We start from the raw sequence: 18000 nt of genomic DNA, 5'->3' as shown, positions 1-18000 counted from the left end.
AATCTTAATCTGAATACATTAAACACATCTCTGAGATGTTTGTGTACATAAACAAAGGATCATCACATTCAAGAATGAGAAGCTACATATCAAACATTATTATCACAAAAGCAAAAATGCAGAATTTTCAAGTCAAGAACATTCATGGTTTAAAAAGTCTGTTCTTTGGTCAAATATGATACATGACAGCTGGACACCTTTTCAACGGCCATAATAGTTGTCATCAACCTCCTTGAAGCCTATAAAAGGAACCTCAAGCTCAAGGAAGAAGTAGAACTTCAAGTGCTAAGAAAATCTATCAATTACATACACTTACATACTTGAAAACTTATCAATCGCAAACAAAAGAATCAGTTATGTTCTTCTCTTCAAATATCAGAATTATACTATTGAATTCTTTTATCAAGAATCTATTCTAAAACACGAGTTGAGCATACTCAGATTTTTCAAATCTCCTTAAATCATTATTGTGTAAACTCAAGACAATAAGGTTTGTTTATAGTTTGAGTAGTTTGTAGAAAAGCATTTTATGCTTAAAAGGTGAATTGTAAAACCTTCTCTAAAGATTGATAGATGACCTGATTGAATCCTTTCTGGGTGAAAAGGAATTGTTGTTACATATCAAGATTGATCTGAACAAAATGTTGTAAAACCAAGAACGTTCTCTGTTTGAACACTTAGTGGAAAATGTCACAGTTGTGAGGACTGGACGTAGCCCGAGTTTGGTGAACCAAAATATATCATTGTGTGATATCTCTTTCGTTATCTCTATTTACTTTAAGTCATTTTGATTATCAAATTAAATACATAAGCTAAACTGTTGTTTTTAACTAACCAATAACGTTCTCCATTTTCTATTTCCAGAACCAATAACGTTATCGGTTTTCTGTTTTCACAACCAAGATCAATCTTGAGTTATTTTCTTAAGTTTTTAATAGAAAATTTTAAATAGGTGAATTTACAATTCAAATCTCATTCCTTGTAAATTAACAGTGTTACTTCAATAATATCATGAGAGAAGGTTTCTAGATAAGCATTACTTTGTGATAAGATTTGTATCTTTCTATTATATATACACATGCAAAGTTTAACTTATAGTATTCATCGTACACTCTTTTTTTTTTCTTGTCGTTTATACGTTGTTAGCTTTATTCATTTTTTTTTCATTCATCTCAAAAAAAGTGTCTCAAGATAATGCTTTCAAGATATTTTCTAGATTACAAGGAAAGATGATTCAAATTCAAATCATGTTGCAAGTCATTTTCCAAATTTTTAGACATGTGCTTCTTCATTCAACTTGAACAAATAAACCAAAGGTATGAAAAATAATAATTGAATTACATTCTTTATCTAAATAGAAACAGTCTTATGGTGTTTCTAACAAATGTTATAAGTTTTCTATCAAATTTAAGTTGTGCCTTAGCTTCTAGTAATAACTTAGTTCTTTGTTGCACGATAAGTGAACATCACCCAATTGAGTTTTATTTGTAACTCAATCACAAAGTTTTGGTCTTTTATTCCTACATTTGTGTCACTTCAAGGAAACTATCATTATGGTGATATAAATATAATGTTACATTACTCTCATGGCTCCTCGAATGAAAATACAATGGAATATTCACCAACTTGTTACATATGCAAGGTTTACCATGGCAAAGGTGTGTGAAGAATGAGTTCTTTCCAAATGGTAGGAACATGAAATTTAACATGTCTATGTTTCACAACGGAGTCATTCATTTCATCTTAGATTATTATCCTTACTTTGATTGATCGAATCCTTTTAAATTACATATCTTATATAATATCTTACAGTTTAAATAATAAAATGTCAACAATCCTTAGGTTGTTAGAAGAAGCAACAAAAGGTTGCTATGAGGATCACGTCTGGAGTGACATGATTAAATGGGGTAAAGTTTCATATCCAAATTGATCCATTTGTTAGGTGAGATTGAAAAAAGTGTTTGTCAATGTAGGATTTGTAAAAGATTATAAATCAATTAAGTTCATAGCAAAAGATTTTAGAAGTGAGAGTGAAAACATTGGGATTAAAAGAGATAGATTATCATAATATTAAAGGGTTTAGGGTTATGAACGGACAATATTTTAATTTTTATTACAATAAATAAGGTTTATAATTGTGGTGTGGATCACAGAAAATTTATGTTGATTGAAGAAATATGCAACCATAGTTGTGGATATAATCCACGGTTAAATTTCTTACTCAAATGCTCTTCATTTGTGTGGGTATAATACTGAAACTATGTCTTGTTGTCAAGAGACATACACTAGAGTCAATTTTACACCAATTAAGATTTGATAAAAATATATTTAGATCGTTGTTATAAAACGGGTTTATGTACTAAAATCGCAAGTTTTCAATAAAATTATTTTACATGTCAAATTTTATCTTGATAATTATTATTCAACTTGACTTTTTGTTTAGTTTGTTTTATTTTTCTTTAATTATAATTTTAATCCTCTTATTTTATTTTATAGTATTTAAGTCTCTATATTCTTAATTTTACAATTTCAATCCCTTTTCTGAAATTAAACTCAACATTTTTTTTAAGAAAAATAAAATAGAAGCCTAATCTCCCTTGATTTGCCTTATACTTCCCCCTTCTCCATCAAAGATTCAACGCGAACCGTAACAACACATCATCCTTCTGTTATCATTGTACATACGAAGACCACAAATCAAAGCAATAATCACACATATGAGAGAAAGATTGAAGTTTTACATAGCTGTTAATGTATGTTATTTAGATTCAAATGACGACCGTTAACTTTTAGGGTTCTTGATCCCTTTCAATTTCCCCTTTACGTTCAAACCTATTCCAATCGACAGATGAAGAAATCTGAAGACATTATTACTAATGAATTTTGAGATTTTGGGGGGTTAGGGATCATGCGATTGCGATGGGTATGAATGATGACTACTCGTGATTATTTCAAGCAATGAGTTTCTGGCACTTTTAATTTCCACATTAAAACAGGTGAAAGGACCTACCTACCTAAATGAAGTTCTTTTTTCATTTGCATTTTTCAAAGTAACAAATAGGATTAATTATTTTTTATTAAAAATTGAAAAATAGATTAAATGAGATCATAAATATGCATGAGATTTATATAAGTAAAAACAAAACAAAAAATTATCAAAATTTATAAGTGGTAAAAATGCATTTCATTAACAAAAGTGCTAACAAGTAGAATACTATCTAATGCACACTTTCCATTCAATATACTCTTTTTTGTTGTTAAAAATTAAATAAAAACCAGTAAATTGTGTTGGTCTCTCCTAATAAATTTTGAATTTAATAACATAATTTTTATATACACTTTTCATACGATGCTCCCTAATAAAAAGATTTATGGATGTCTTCACACCTAAAAATAAATAGTTTGATAATCGACAATGATAAGCAATTAAATTTAGGATTAGCCAAAGTAAGGTCAGGCAAATAAAAGACAGAGAAATGTGAGTCATTTAAATCTATCCTAAGTCTACAAGGTCCACAAAGACATAAGAATTGGTCAAAACTCAATAGAACTTGATTATTTGATAGTTGCACATGTTACACGTTTTTAGCGCCACTATCAATCAAACACATAGACACAATATGAGGAAAAGCATGCATACATATTGACAATGAGTCATGCTGTGAAAATAGGAAAGACGAACCCATTGTACGGCGTCACGAATTTCAAAAGTGGGAGTTGTCACGCGTTACCCGTGAAATTAATCGATTAAAACTATATTTATGTAGGCCACGACTTATGGCTACTAGGACTAACATTTGCCAATAAATTGCAATACTTGTAAACTATTCAACAAACACAATCAATCAAATAAGTTTTTTACACATATCTATCTTTTTATCATTTTATTTTACTTTATGCATTCCTTAGTTCATTGGCTTAAACACAAACCTACGTACTTTGAAGAACAAAATTTATTCTTCAGATTAGTCAATCCCATAGTGAATTCTTAATCCCAAAACAAGAGGATGTATTTGTTTATTCTCAAAATTCAAACATTGAGTTGATCGGTAGTTACAATTTCAATGATGAATTTGCCAATTCCCTTTGAAATTAGATGAGATGAAGGATAAATTTGATAATAAAAAGTTAATATATTTTTTTTCTATTTTTCACCCTCTCCATCAATATTTGGTAGGTCCTAATATTTTTTATACACTTCAAAACCTCTTTAAAACTAAAGTAACTAATGCCATGCATAAGTAGAAAAATATGAGATTGATAATTTTTTTATTATTGTTTTAGGAGATAAACGATTTTGAAATGAAAATAAATAAAAATTTAAAAGTAGATTACAAATAAATAAAAAATGCTACATCAATAAATTTACACTCTTTTTATGAGTTAGAATCTTTTTCATTATGCAATGAGATTTACGGGATATACATGAATTTATATTATATAAATTTATTATAATATATTAAATTTACTATACCTTTTATTATATTATATAAATTTATATTATATAAGCTATATATTCCAAAATTTGTCAATTCATAAAATTGTTGACATACCATCTTTCAAATCACACTACTTCTTTCATGTTTTGTTTCCATTATATTTTGTTTCACCAATATATAATCTAAATCAAACTCTTTTACTTGTCCGTTCAAATACAATTATTTCATACATTTAACAATTTTAACTTTGATCAATACACTTAAGGACTCTTATCACTTATCAAACTTTTCATTTCAATAATTCATTCAAAAAAGAACAGTTCAATCACTATCTTTAATGCATTGTTTATCGCACATAAAGATTCATCCGTTGATTTTCATCCACCCACTTGCATTTGATTCAAGTCACTTACCAATGAGAGATTATGAAATGCAACAAACACTCACCTCCACAATTAAAATAATTGAAATTGAAATTGCTTCATATCCAATAAACTAGATATAGAATTGGTTTTTGCAGTTATAATATTTACTTAAAGTTTAAATATAAATTTCACACCAACTATTGATTTGTATCAAATTTTCATTTGACTTGAGAGTTTTGTGTAAATAATATTTTTTTTTATCTAAATATTATTATTATTTAAGACTTTTGAGCCACAAGAAATTTCTATTTTGTTTTATAGTGTTTCTTCCACATATATCTATTATTGCAGTCTTTTAAATACTATTATAAACGTTGTTTTTAACAAGATACTAGAACACATATTATCATTTAATACATGTTTGGATTGACAAATTTACAAAGCTACATAGATTTTAACAAAAACTATTATTTAAAGGTTAAACAAAATTATTGTGAATTTTTCAAATTCATTGCCAAGTTTTCTTTACTAAAATTTCTCCATCTTTACATGCTTATATTTATTAATTTTTTGAATCATGAGGACAACTCGTTCGACTAAAAAGCAATTCTTGTGTAGACACAAAAATTTGGACACACTGTTTGATCACACACAAAAATTTATATATTTTTTAATTATCTTAAAACTATAAATTACTTAATTATTTTTCCACTTTTTTTTTCTTTTATGTATGTGTCTAAATTCTTTTGTGTCCACACAAGAGTTATTCTTTACTAAATTGTTATGAACTCTTAGAGTATATAAAGAAAATCTTGAGGGACATGTGAAGTTGTTCATTTTTTATTGTCAAACTGAGCAATTCATTTTCGGGTTGGTGTATACATAGTTATATTATATTGCCAATTACTTTGAGTAAGACGGCATTAACTATATTAACTATTGTTTGTCTAAAACTTAGTGAGTGTAATCTGTATTTTACGAAGTCTTTGGTGTACACTCAGATCCAAGTACTAATCAAGACTATACACTTATTTGTGAATCTTTATGAATTTGTATTCACATTTTCATTGAAATAGACTATCATATTTAACTATACGCCCTGATGAGTCTGATGTTAACCAATTTTTTATATAAAATAATTTCCATTATTTTTGTAAAATTGAAAATGTCAAAAAGTACATAAATTTAAAAAATATAATGTTTCCAAACTAATATAAATCATATAAAATGAAGAACACATAATAGTTAAATGTATAACTTTTACGACAACGAAATATTGACCTATTTAGCAAATATATCAGTGGAATGAACACTTCAAATAAAATAAAAGGCTAGAATAAACCAATTCTAAATAATAAAAAAAAAATGTTAAAGACAAGGACTGCATCACCAAAATAAAAAATAAAAAAATCTTATAAAATTATCATTTTTAATATATATTGCATGAATTGTATTAGTCAACAAAGTTTTACCTTTTCATTTAAAATAAAGCAAAAATAACCTACATGTAGTTATTCAAAAATATATTTACCGCTTAAAACATAAATGTTTTTTAGTATATTTTACTCTAAAACAAAAATAATATTACTTTTAATTTACATATTATTATTTTATACTCAATAGTATATTAAATTCTACCACACAACGCGCGGGTTATCATATTTTAATATATGTTGCATGGATTGTATTAGTCTACAAGATTTTACCTTTTCTTTTGAAATAAAGTAAAACTAACTTATATATAATTATCCAAAAATATATTTACCTCTTAACACATAAATGTTTTAGTATAGTATACTCTAAAACAAAAACAACGTTACTTTTTTAATTTACATACTATTAGTTTATACTAAATAATATATTAAATTCTATCATGCAACGCGCATATTAACATCTAATTTATAAATTATTATTAATTTTTAAAAATGTGTAGTAGATTTAAATTTATTAATTTCTCCATTCTTTTGTTCTTTGTCACTTATTCGATATATTCTTGATCATACATTCAACAATAAAAAATTTATTTTTCATGATTAATTATACATATTCTTTAAGGTATGTATTATTATTTACAATACCTTGCGGAAAAATACTAAAAATGATTACATTTAAATTCTTATATTTTTCTTTACTTTTTATTTCTTTATTATTGAGTTTTTAACTTTATGTAGGCTACTACTTTTTATATAGTTAAGTATTTTGTATCATTGAGTGGTTTGTTTATAGTCTATATTCGGAAGAGATAAATAAATTTTTAGTTCTTATAAAATTTTGAAATTTTATTTTTAATTCTTATAATAAAAAATCACATATTTTAATTTCTACAAAATTATTTTACAAGTTGTTTTAGTCCTTGCTGAAAATAAATATACTTCAACCTTTTAAATTTTTGAATGATTTTTTGCAAGCATATTTAAAACAATATTAAAAGTTCATCCGCATAAATATATATATTTTTTTAGCTTGAGATAAATTAAATATGAATATTTTAAATGTAATATGTTCAAGATAAAAGTTCTTAAAATATGCACCAATAAATTAACTTTTGGGCTTATTTTTTGTAAATGAACTTTTTATAGTGTCGTAAATATGTATGCAAAATAATCGTTTAAAAAAAATTTATTGATGTTCCAATAGTGACTAAAAATGTTTGCATAATAATTTTACAGGGACTAAAAAATGTGATTTTTTTCCAGAGGTTTAAAAGCAAAATATCAATATTTAATAAAAAAATATAATTTTACAGGGACTTATTTAACATTATTAAGAATAAAAAAAAAAACCACAAACAACGAAAAATAAACTATGATTTCTTTCAAATAGTTATCTCCCAATACCTTAAATAACTTAATCACTAAAACGTGTCTAATATAGGATGAAAAATCTACTACTAGACAACCTTAATTAAGAATATATATATATATATATATATATATATATATATATATATATATTATTAAGATAATAATAATAATAATTTATTTTAGTATATCATACTCGTATATGATAATTAAGTGGAAAAAAAATCTTACATAAAATTTTAAATAGTACTCTATTTATTTATATAGATTGTTCAACTTCAATGATTGCCGTATTTTTTATATCTATAAATGATTATTTATAGCAAAAAATTGTAGAGATATAAGAATGTTAAAGTCGTAGTGCATGTTAATAATTAAATGATTCAATAGTTTCAAAATCAAAAGAAATACCACAATGTTTAAACTTAAAGAAAGACCACAATGCAATGCTTATTGGGTGACCTATTAATTGCATTAATTATTTTAATAGTGATTTATTAATAATCAACAAAAAATAAAAAAGACATAATTCAAATTACAAAATTGCAACTATTTTAATTAAGAGGGAACAAATAGCTACTTGACCACCTTCCTTTATATATAAAGATATATTAATATTAATAATTAACAAAAAATAAAAAGACAAAAAGATGTCATTCAAATTACAACATTGCAACTATTTTATGAGGGAACAAATTATTACTTAACCACCTTCTTTTTTATACATATATTCATATTAACAATTAATAATAATAATTAATAATTAACAAAAAATAAAAGACAAAAGATGTCATCCAAATGACAACATTGCAACTATTTTAGGAAGGAACAAATTGCTATTTGACCACCTTCCTTTATATATATTATTAATAGTTAATAATTAACAAAAAATAAAAGACAAAAGATGTCACTCAAATTACAACATTACAACTATTCTAAGAGGGAACAAATTGCTTCCCTCACAAAAAGAAAAAGGAGGGACTAAATTGCTACTTGATCATCATCTTCATTTATATATATTAAGATAAGATTAAGATGGAGAAGAAAAATAAAGAAGAATAGAGATAATACTAACTCGATAATAAAATTGAACTTTTAAATGTGATTAAAAAAAAGAGTAAATATCAATAATTAATGATCTTAAAAAATGAATAAAAAATAATTTTACTTATAGTTTATTACAAATGAACTATTTTTAACTATCTTAACTTTTTAAAAAGAAGTTTAATAGATATATACCAAACGTTTATACTTTCATCCAATGAAAAATTACTATTTTTCTATGTCACATCACTAATTTAAAATAATCATACAAGGACAAAATGACATAGCAAAATAAGATATTTTTATTGAATATTAATATAAAATAATTTTACAAAGGTAACATATATGATTTAAATACAAAAAATGGTTGACATGTTTAACAAGTGAATAGATAAATTCAACTTTCAAATTATAAACGTTAGTCAAATTAATCTATGAATTGTGTAAATAAGAAAATGTATCTTGAAATTGTAAAATAGTGCTTAAAATAATTTATATCTAATTTTTTATCGTCAGAGATTATAATATGATATGTTAGTTAATTGAATATTTAATTCATTCACGTTGATTTTATATCAATATTAATGTTATCACAACGTGAACTATTTTTTTCTATAAAATTTAAATATTTCATAAACTAATTTATCAATAATTAGTCAATATACAATTACAATTATTAATAAATTTATCTCTGAGATAACAAAATTTTATCATCAATTGATGTGCGATTAACTTCAAAATATTTAAAAATAAAAGACTACATAAATACTATTTGATTGAAGTTTTACCATGTCATTAATATATTTATCAACTCATAAAATTTAATAGGTAATTTCCATATTCACTGGATAAAAAAACTATAATTCTTCTATTTTAGTATATCACTCATTCAAAATAATAATACAAAAGAAAAATGAGTATAAGAAAATAAAAGATTCTCATGTAATATCCTATAAAAACAATTTATAGTGTATGTGATATAATAAAAACTCCAGGATTAGGGGATAGGAACTGACACCTGACGATGGTGGAGTAGCCAAATGTTTGACAGTGAGAGGCCGAGCATCACGGATATTATGTCCTCCCCAAAGAAAATCCGTGAATTCGACCGCATGGGACCCACCAACCCGACCGCTAAAAAGCCTCTTACTATACGTGGCACTATCGCCGCATCTCTTTCAAAACTGCTTCACTTTAACCAACGAAACAACTCAATACATTTGTATTCCTATTTGTGGTTTAGCTCTTTCTTTTCAATTCTTCTTCTTTTGTTGTTTTTTTCTTCCACATTTTCCAATACCAATCACTCACTCACTCACTCATCCAATCAGTGTTTCTTATAAACGTTATTCACTAACTCGGTGCTCTTCCTTTGGACGGGCTCCATGGATCCAACACGAGCTTTTGTCAAAGGTGTTAAGCGTGTTGTTGTTAAGGTTGTTTTTATTGCTTATATATGTTCCACACGACACACCGTGTTTTATTTTTGTTCTCTTTCATTCAAAAATACAACGTTGTTTGCTCCGTGTTTTTTTTTTTTCTAGTTGAAAAAACTATTGAGAATTTTAGATCCATCGATGTAATACATGGATGGAAATGCAAGTTGTAGAAGTGATTTTGTTCATTGGATTTATCCTTCATTCATAACATTTTTTTAAAATAAATACTATTGGTAGGTAACATAGATGGAATAGAAAAACGAGATCTTGAGAAATTTTTCAATTTCATTAAAGAAATAAAAACATTCGAATTTTGATGTTTATTGAACTATCAAAATTTGTTTTCTTATGTACTATTGAATATTTTGCTTTGTATGTGTTATTATCTGATCGATGATATATTATTAGATTTTGCTTTGTAGTATTAATTATATAATTGTTTTGTCATACATGAAGGTTGGAACAGCAGTAGTTACTCGAAGTGATGGTAGATTAGCATTGGGAAGACTTGGAGCTCTCTGTGAGCAGGTGATAATTATTATCGCATTTTCCTTTGTTAAATTAAATCACAATATCGAAAAAAGTGTTGGACCGTAAACCAAATCACCAAAAGGTGACACATAATCATGCTTTTAATAATGTGTAAAAATACACTCAACACAACTATCAACGTGATTGAGAGAGAGAAAAGAATCAATAAAAAATACACATCAACATCTATGTTGTCAAAATATATTTATGTTTATTAAAAATTAATAGAAGAGATTCCTAGGCTAAAGAATATTGTGATTGTGATTTGAAGGATGGAGCAGTACTAAATCAAATCCTTGTCCTGTTTTACTATTGTCTTTTTGAAGATGAAGAATTTTTGAAGTGTTTGATATTCTTCATTGGTTATGTGATTTTTGTTGTAACTGGAAGCTACTTTTTCTGCAGCTTAAAGAGCTAAATAGTAGGGGATATGAGGTTATATTAGTAACTTCAGGAGCAGTTGGTCTTGGCAAGCAAAGACTAAGATATCGCAAATTGGCCAATAGCAGGTTTTTTAAATCTATCTTTTGCTAAAGTTAGTATCTATACATTTTTAGTATCGGTTGTCAGTGTCAGTGAATTTTTTCTCATGATTATGTCAATATGAGGTAGAACTTAAATAGATAGATTTAGAAAACAATGAATCTGATATATAAATTTACTTGCTATGTAGCTTTTCTGATCTTCAAAAGCCACAAGATGAACTTGATGGAAAAGCATGTGCAGCTGTTGGACAGAGTAGTCTCATGGCTCTCTATGATATCATGTTTAGTCAGGTACACACAAAATTAAGCTGCAAATTCAATATATCTTGAATCTTATTGTTATATATATTTATGTTGCTCTAACATAAGAGCTTTTGTTTTATTAATCTAACTGATTCCTTATTATTGATGTGGTTTCCCTTGTGCAGCTTGATGTTACTTCTTCCCAACTTCTTGTGAATGATGGGTTTTTTAGGGATGCAGGTTTCAGAAAACAACTAACTGACACTGTGAACTCATTATTAGATTTAAGGGTCATTCCCATTTTCAATGAAAATGATGCTGTGAGTACTAGGAAGGCACCATATGAGGTATGCTTCTCTTCCTTAATCTATTTCATTTCAATTAACATTGTTTTTTTAAACTATACCTTTGATTGGCATCTGTTCCTAACTTTGACTTTTATCATTTCAAGTACGTGTGAATTTACTTATTTGAGTTTATCTACTGACAATCTGACATAAGCACTTGTGAGAACTTATAGAAACAATTTATGATATTTTCGTAAGCTCTCCAAGACAACTTATAAAAACTGTTTATAACTTATATAAAAGCAATTTGACTTAATTTTCTCTTTTGTTATAGAATATATGATAAATATATGCTATAAGCACTTAATTTAATTGTTTATCCAAATAGTAACTTGGTACAATTCTTAATTTTCTTTTGAATTAATTTATACCTTATTGGATTGGTTTTGTTGGTTTAATGACATAAGTTACCTTTAATTGTAAGCTTCTGCAGGATTCCTCTGGTATCTTCTGGGACAATGATAGTTTGGCTGGTTTGTTGGCTTTGGAACTCAAAGCTGACCTTCTTGTTTTACTGAGTGATGTTGAGGGCCTTTATAGTGGCCCACCATCTGACCCAAAATCAAAGCTAATTCACACATATGTTAAAGAAATTCATCAATCAGAAATTACTTTTGGAGACAAATCAAGATTGGGAAGAGGGGGTATGACTGCTAAAGTTAATGCTGCTGTTTGTGCTGCTTATTCTGGCACACCTGTCATTATTACCAGGTATTGAGTTCATTTGTTACAGTTTTTCTTAAAATGATTGTAGTAGTATTTTATTTTTTTAATAATATAAAAAAAATAAAAATAAAGTTTCAAATGATAAATTAGTTTAAATAGTTTATCATAAAAAATCATTTTAAGAATTTATCTAGTTGCTACAACATTTTTTGAATAATGAAATTTTTAAAAATGATTAAAATGAAAAGCTATTTTGAAAAGCTGCTTCTAATAAAAATTGTTTTTGAGAGATACCTATGTTTAAAAAAAATTTAACTGATGCAGTAGGCTATTGACACTGAAAATAACTATTTGTTGTTCCAATTTTAAAGTTGGACTAAGCATTAGTAAAATGAAATGAACGAGATTATCATATGATGAATTAGTTTGTAAAGAATTATTTATCATCCTTTCTTGGCCGTGAAACCGCATCAATCATTTTGAGTTTGGTTATGGACAAGGTTTTAAATTGCAGTCGCATTAGGATCCTTGATATTGTGGAAATTCACAGTCAATAACGGCTAACATGGCCTCAATCGTGGCCGTGTTTGCGATCAAGGAGACATAAAAACATAATGAGAGTGGCTATAAGTTTTAGAGTTTTGCATTTTTCTGATATTGAATTGCACTTGAACATTTTTTGAAGTGGCTATACTAATGATAACATCATGAGAGTGCTTCAAGGAGATAGAATTGGTACTGTCTTTCATAAGGATGCTCACTTATGGACCAGCATAAAGGAAGTAAGTGCGCATGAAATGGCTGTTGCAGCACGCGACAGTTCAAGACGACTTCAGGTAGTAACAAACAACCTATTTAGAATGTGAATGCAATGTTTATTCTTTAAGTGGTGATTTAACTTAAGCTATGTTTTTTTTAGTTATTGCAAATAATACAATGAATTCATGTTGGTGCTTTTTGTTTTTTAGGTTCTAAGTTCTGAAGAAAGGAGGAAAATATTGATGGATGTGGCTGATGCATTAGAGAAAGGTGAAAGTTTGATAAGGATTGAGAATGGTGCTGATGTTGCTGATGCAGAAGAAGCTGGATATGAGAGATCACTTATATCACGTTTAACTTTGAGACCTGAGAAGGTAAGAACTTATTGGTTACAAACTGAAAGATAATTTTGTCAGCACTAATTCTGTTTTTTGTCATTGTCCTAACAACACCAAATTTGAAAGGCAAAGTTGAAAATATCTTATAATCATAATGAATCTTTTAAGTAATAGCTTCTCACATAAGTTGAAATTAGTTTATGCATTTCAATTTTTTTAGCAGCTCACATGATGGTATTTGTTGAGTTCTACTAATGATGTTTTTGTTGATATCATTACATAATTATGTTATAAGTGGAAACTGCTACTTTGTTATGATCACAAATATCTTTTTGTAAATAGCGATCATCCTAAATATATTAATAAAGAATGATGAATGTCGCTTTTTTTATAAGTATTATATATCTATTTAAGTTTTGTATCTAATTTTGTTAAGGTATATAAGTTGTATCGTATCCTTAATTTTAAATTACATGTTTCTTTGTACCTGTCTCGTACTACGTATCCGAGCTTCATATGAAGTTTTCTCATTGAACAAGAATGTTTTTATCTGACCTTAGTTTGTTTATTTCCAGATTACTAGTCTTGTAAAGTCTGTTCGCACGCTGGCTGACATGGAAGAACCAATTGGTCATATTATAAAGAGAACTGAGGTCAAAACCACCTTATGTCATTAATCAGTTACAAATATGCAACACTTGAAGTTGGTTCTGTGATATTTTAATATTCAACAGCTTCAATAACAAATTCTGGAAACTGAATGATGTTAATGATTCTTGCATCCTAATTTTCAAAATTCAATTTTGTCGATTCTGATTATTTCTCTCTGTGTTCAGCTAGCAGATAAACTCATTCTGGAGAAAATATCATGTCCTTTGGGTGTACTTCTAGTTATATTCGAGTCACGACCCGATGCACTTGTTCAGGTATAAAATACCTATCATCTTCTCAATTCTTATCCATCCTCTATATTCAATACAAATGTTTAAGACATCAGCAATAATGTTCAAGTAAGTTGAGAAGATTTGTTTAGTATATTGAGCATTGATTTTTACTATGATTATTGAAATGGATCAACAGATAGCGGCATTGGCAATTCGAAGTGGAAATGGTTTATTGCTCAAAGGAGGAAAGGAAGCCAAAAGATCTAATGCAATCTTACACAAGGTTTTTCGATTTTATTTAGCGTTAAATATATTTTTAGTTCTTACATAATATTTATCATTTTGTTTAGTTCTTACGAAATTTTCTCTTAATAGACACTATGTAATTTAAAGTTCTCTTAATAGACACTGTGTAATTTAAAAACAAGGGGCAGAAACTAATTCCTAGAAACGTAAAATAAGTGAATGACGACATTTTGATGAGTATTTCGTTTCGTAGAGACCAAAAATATATCTTACCATTTTATTTAAAAATATGCCGCTTGTTTTATCTTATTAATATAAATCATTTCATATTTATTTTCTTCTTTGTTGTAGATCATTACTTCAGCTCTTCCAGATACAGTCGGTGACAGACTTATTGGACTTGTGACTTCAAGAGAAGCAATCCCTGATCTGCTCAAGGTTGATACAAGTAAAATTCAGAACTATTTATTTGTTTGATGACATGGTTTTCAACTAATTAAGTTACACTCTGCTACAGCTTGATGATGTGATAGATCTTGTGGTCCCTAGAGGCAGCAATAAGCTTGTTTCTCAAATCAAGGATTCTACAAAGATTCCTGTTCTTGGTCATGCTGGTAAATATATAGTACATTTTAAGTTTCCTATCTGTGATCAAACTTAAAAATGCTTTTCTATATCCGTAATTGGATAAACATCTTTATTAAGCACTTACATAGCATAAACATTTATCATATAAGTTCATATGTATAAGCTATTTTTATAACCAAAAAAAAATAAAGTCAATTTTATTTCATATAACCTATAAACTGTTTTATATGTTATTCTGGAGAGTTTATGAAAATAAGCTGAAAAAACAACTTATAAACATGTCATAAGTTATTTTCATAGGCTCTCCTAAATAGCCTCACAAATGCTTATGTCGGTAGATAAACTCAAATCAACAAATCAAAACAAACCCTAAATTGTGATCTTTGTTATGCAGATGGAATTTGCCATGTATATGTTGACAAAGCAGCTAATATTGATGTGGCCAGGCAGATTGTTAGGGATGCAAAGACTGATTATCCTGCAGCCTGCAATGCAATGGTGATTAAATACCTCATTACTAAGTTTGAGTTTTCCTCATTTGCAATTAATGATGTATATGTATAAATTGTTGGATTTCAGAGGAAGAAAAAAACTAAACTTGATGACAGAATAATGAAAGAGAACTTATTTTTTTCATAATTAATATACTGACTAATACAATGTTTAAATAGTAAAAGAAACTTAACTAACAATCTCCACTAACCACGTCTAAGAATCCTAAGTTAGTGGTATCACAAATTTGCTCCTAACTAATAGCCAAAAAATCAGCAACAGACTTTTGACAAAGTCTTCCAACTAAGTTACTAATTTTCTATGACTTTTATTCAGCTTCCTACGTGCACATATGAGCTTGAATTATGTTGCAACACCACCCCTTAATTCAAACTCATACATACCAATTTTCTCCATAAAGAACTGATGTTTGGCTTGAGCTAAAGCCTTGGTAAACAGATCTGCATTTTGAACGTTTGTGCTGCAGAATCTTAGAGCGACTGTTTCCTCTGACACAAGCTTTCTTATGAAGTGATGCTGAACTTCAATATGCTTGGTTCTTGCGTGAAATGCTGGGTTTTTTGTCATAGCAATCGCAGACCTGTTATCACACCAAATCTCAGTTGCTCCTTCCTGCTCACAGCATAAATCTTTCAACAACTTTCTAAGCCAAACAGCTTGTTTTGCTGCTGCACCAGCAGCTACATATTCTACCTCAGATGATGACAGAGCCACAGTATCCTGCTTCTTTGAGCTCCAAGTTATAGCTCCTGAGCCTAAACTGAAAACTGATCCTGATGTACTTTTTCTATCATCCAAACTACCTGCCCAGTCACTGTCTGTGTAGCTAACTAACTTGAACTCACTGACATGTTCATACAAGATTCCAAAGCGAGCTGATCCTGCAACATACTTCAGGATCCTTTTTGTTGCACCTAGTTGTTGCTTTGTTGGAAAGTGCATGTATCTGGATACCACACTTACCCTATGAGCAATGTCAGGACGCGTGTGAGTGAGATAATTCAGACCTCCTACAAGACTTCTGAACAGCTTTTCATCAGCTTTTCCTGTGCCATCCTCCTTCTGCAGCTTCTCATTAGGATTCATAGGAGTTTTGACAGTTTCACATTTTTCCATTGAAAATTTCTTCAGCAAATCCTCTGCATACTTCCTTTGGTATAGAAATATTCCATCTTCACCTTGCTTTACTTCTAGACCCAAGAAATACTGAAGCAGTCCCAAGTCTGTCATCTCAAATTTCTCCATCATTGATGCTTTGAACTCATTTAGCAGCTTCTGAGAGGAGCTAAAATAGATGATGTCGTCCACATAAAGACAGACAACAATGAATCCATTCTCACCTTCCTTTTTCACATAGAGAGTTGGCTCATTCTCACTTCTCTCAAACTGATTTTGAAGAAAGAATGAGTCAATCTTGGTGTACCAGGCTCTTGGAGCCTGTTTCAGTCCATAAAGTGCCTTTTGCAGCTTGTAAACCTTGCCTTCTTCACCATTTTTTACAAAGCCGAGTGGTTGCTCAACAAAAACTTCTTCTTGTAAGTCTCCATTGAGAAATGCAGATTTTACATCCAGCTGAAACACATCCAATTTCCATTGGGCAGCCAAAGCTAATACCACTCTTACAGTTTCAAATCTTGCCACTGGTGAGAATGTCTCCTCAAAATCGATTCCTTCTTGCTGTGCATACCCTTTTGCCACCAACCTGGCTTTGTGCTTCTGAATACTCCCATCTGTATTGAACTTAGTTCTGAATACCCATTTAAGTCCAATAACATTCTTTCCTTCAGGAAGATCAACCAATTTCCAAGTCTCATTTTTCTGAATTGACTCGATTTCCTCCTTCATTGCATCTTGCCATTCAACTTCATCTTTAGCTTCATCAAAACTGGTTGGATCTGCTGCCATCAGTGCAAAGTCACAGTTTGCATACAAGTCAGCAAGAGTCCTGTATCTTCTTGGTGCAGAATCATTTGATGAACTTGATGATGAAGTACTTGAAGAAGGTGATGAGCTGTGATTTGAAGATGATGGTGTTGTAGGAGGACTTGGAGACTGCTGATCATTTGTTGGCATAATTAAGTCCTCTCCTGAACCATCAGACCCTACTATTTTTTGCTGAATACTGTCACCCCTTTCTCTTTGCTCCCAATTCCAGCCTGCATTCTCATTAAACACAACATTCCTACTGACCATAATCTTGCCAGTAAGAGGGTTATACAGTCTATATGCCTTGGATTGAGTAGCATAGCCAATAAATATACATTTCAAAGATTTATCATCAAGTTTAGATCTCAAATCAACCAAAGCATAAG

The 18000-nt window shown here is 28.8% G+C and overlaps 1 protein-coding gene across 2 annotated transcripts in view; it reads left to right on the top strand.

Moving 5' to 3' along the window:
* Window positions 1-9665: 9665 nt before the first annotated feature.
* LOC101499756 (delta-1-pyrroline-5-carboxylate synthase-like) overlaps window positions 9666-18000 on the top strand; it is a 13721-nt gene continuing 5386 nt past the window's right edge. Inside the window, exons 1-14 of one of the 2 annotated variants that reach the window (XM_012713409.3) lie at window positions 9666-10085; window positions 10545-10616; window positions 11025-11128; window positions 11293-11395; window positions 11533-11694; window positions 12119-12405; window positions 13046-13196; window positions 13329-13493; window positions 14033-14110; window positions 14294-14383; window positions 14538-14624; window positions 14939-15025; window positions 15105-15201; window positions 15570-15673. In XM_012713409.3, the coding sequence (XP_012568863.1) occupies window positions 10035-10085; window positions 10545-10616; window positions 11025-11128; window positions 11293-11395; window positions 11533-11694; window positions 12119-12405; window positions 13046-13196; window positions 13329-13493; window positions 14033-14110; window positions 14294-14383; window positions 14538-14624; window positions 14939-15025; window positions 15105-15201; window positions 15570-15673 (1638 nt within the window). In that variant the 5' untranslated portion in view covers window positions 9666-10034. The remainder of the gene's footprint in view (window positions 10086-10544; window positions 10617-11024; window positions 11129-11292; window positions 11396-11532; window positions 11695-12118; window positions 12406-13045; window positions 13197-13328; window positions 13494-14032; window positions 14111-14293; window positions 14384-14537; window positions 14625-14938; window positions 15026-15104; window positions 15202-15569; window positions 15674-18000) is intronic. The other variant, XM_004491940.4, reaches the window with a different exon arrangement.

This window comes from Cicer arietinum, chromosome 3 (assembly GCF_000331145.2).
Source record: "Cicer arietinum cultivar CDC Frontier isolate Library 1 chromosome 3, Cicar.CDCFrontier_v2.0, whole genome shotgun sequence".
Classification (NCBI taxonomy): Eukaryota; Viridiplantae; Streptophyta; class Magnoliopsida; order Fabales; family Fabaceae; genus Cicer; species Cicer arietinum.
Note: the sequence above shows the minus strand (reverse complement) of the source record. Positions and strands in the feature narration are given on the sequence as shown.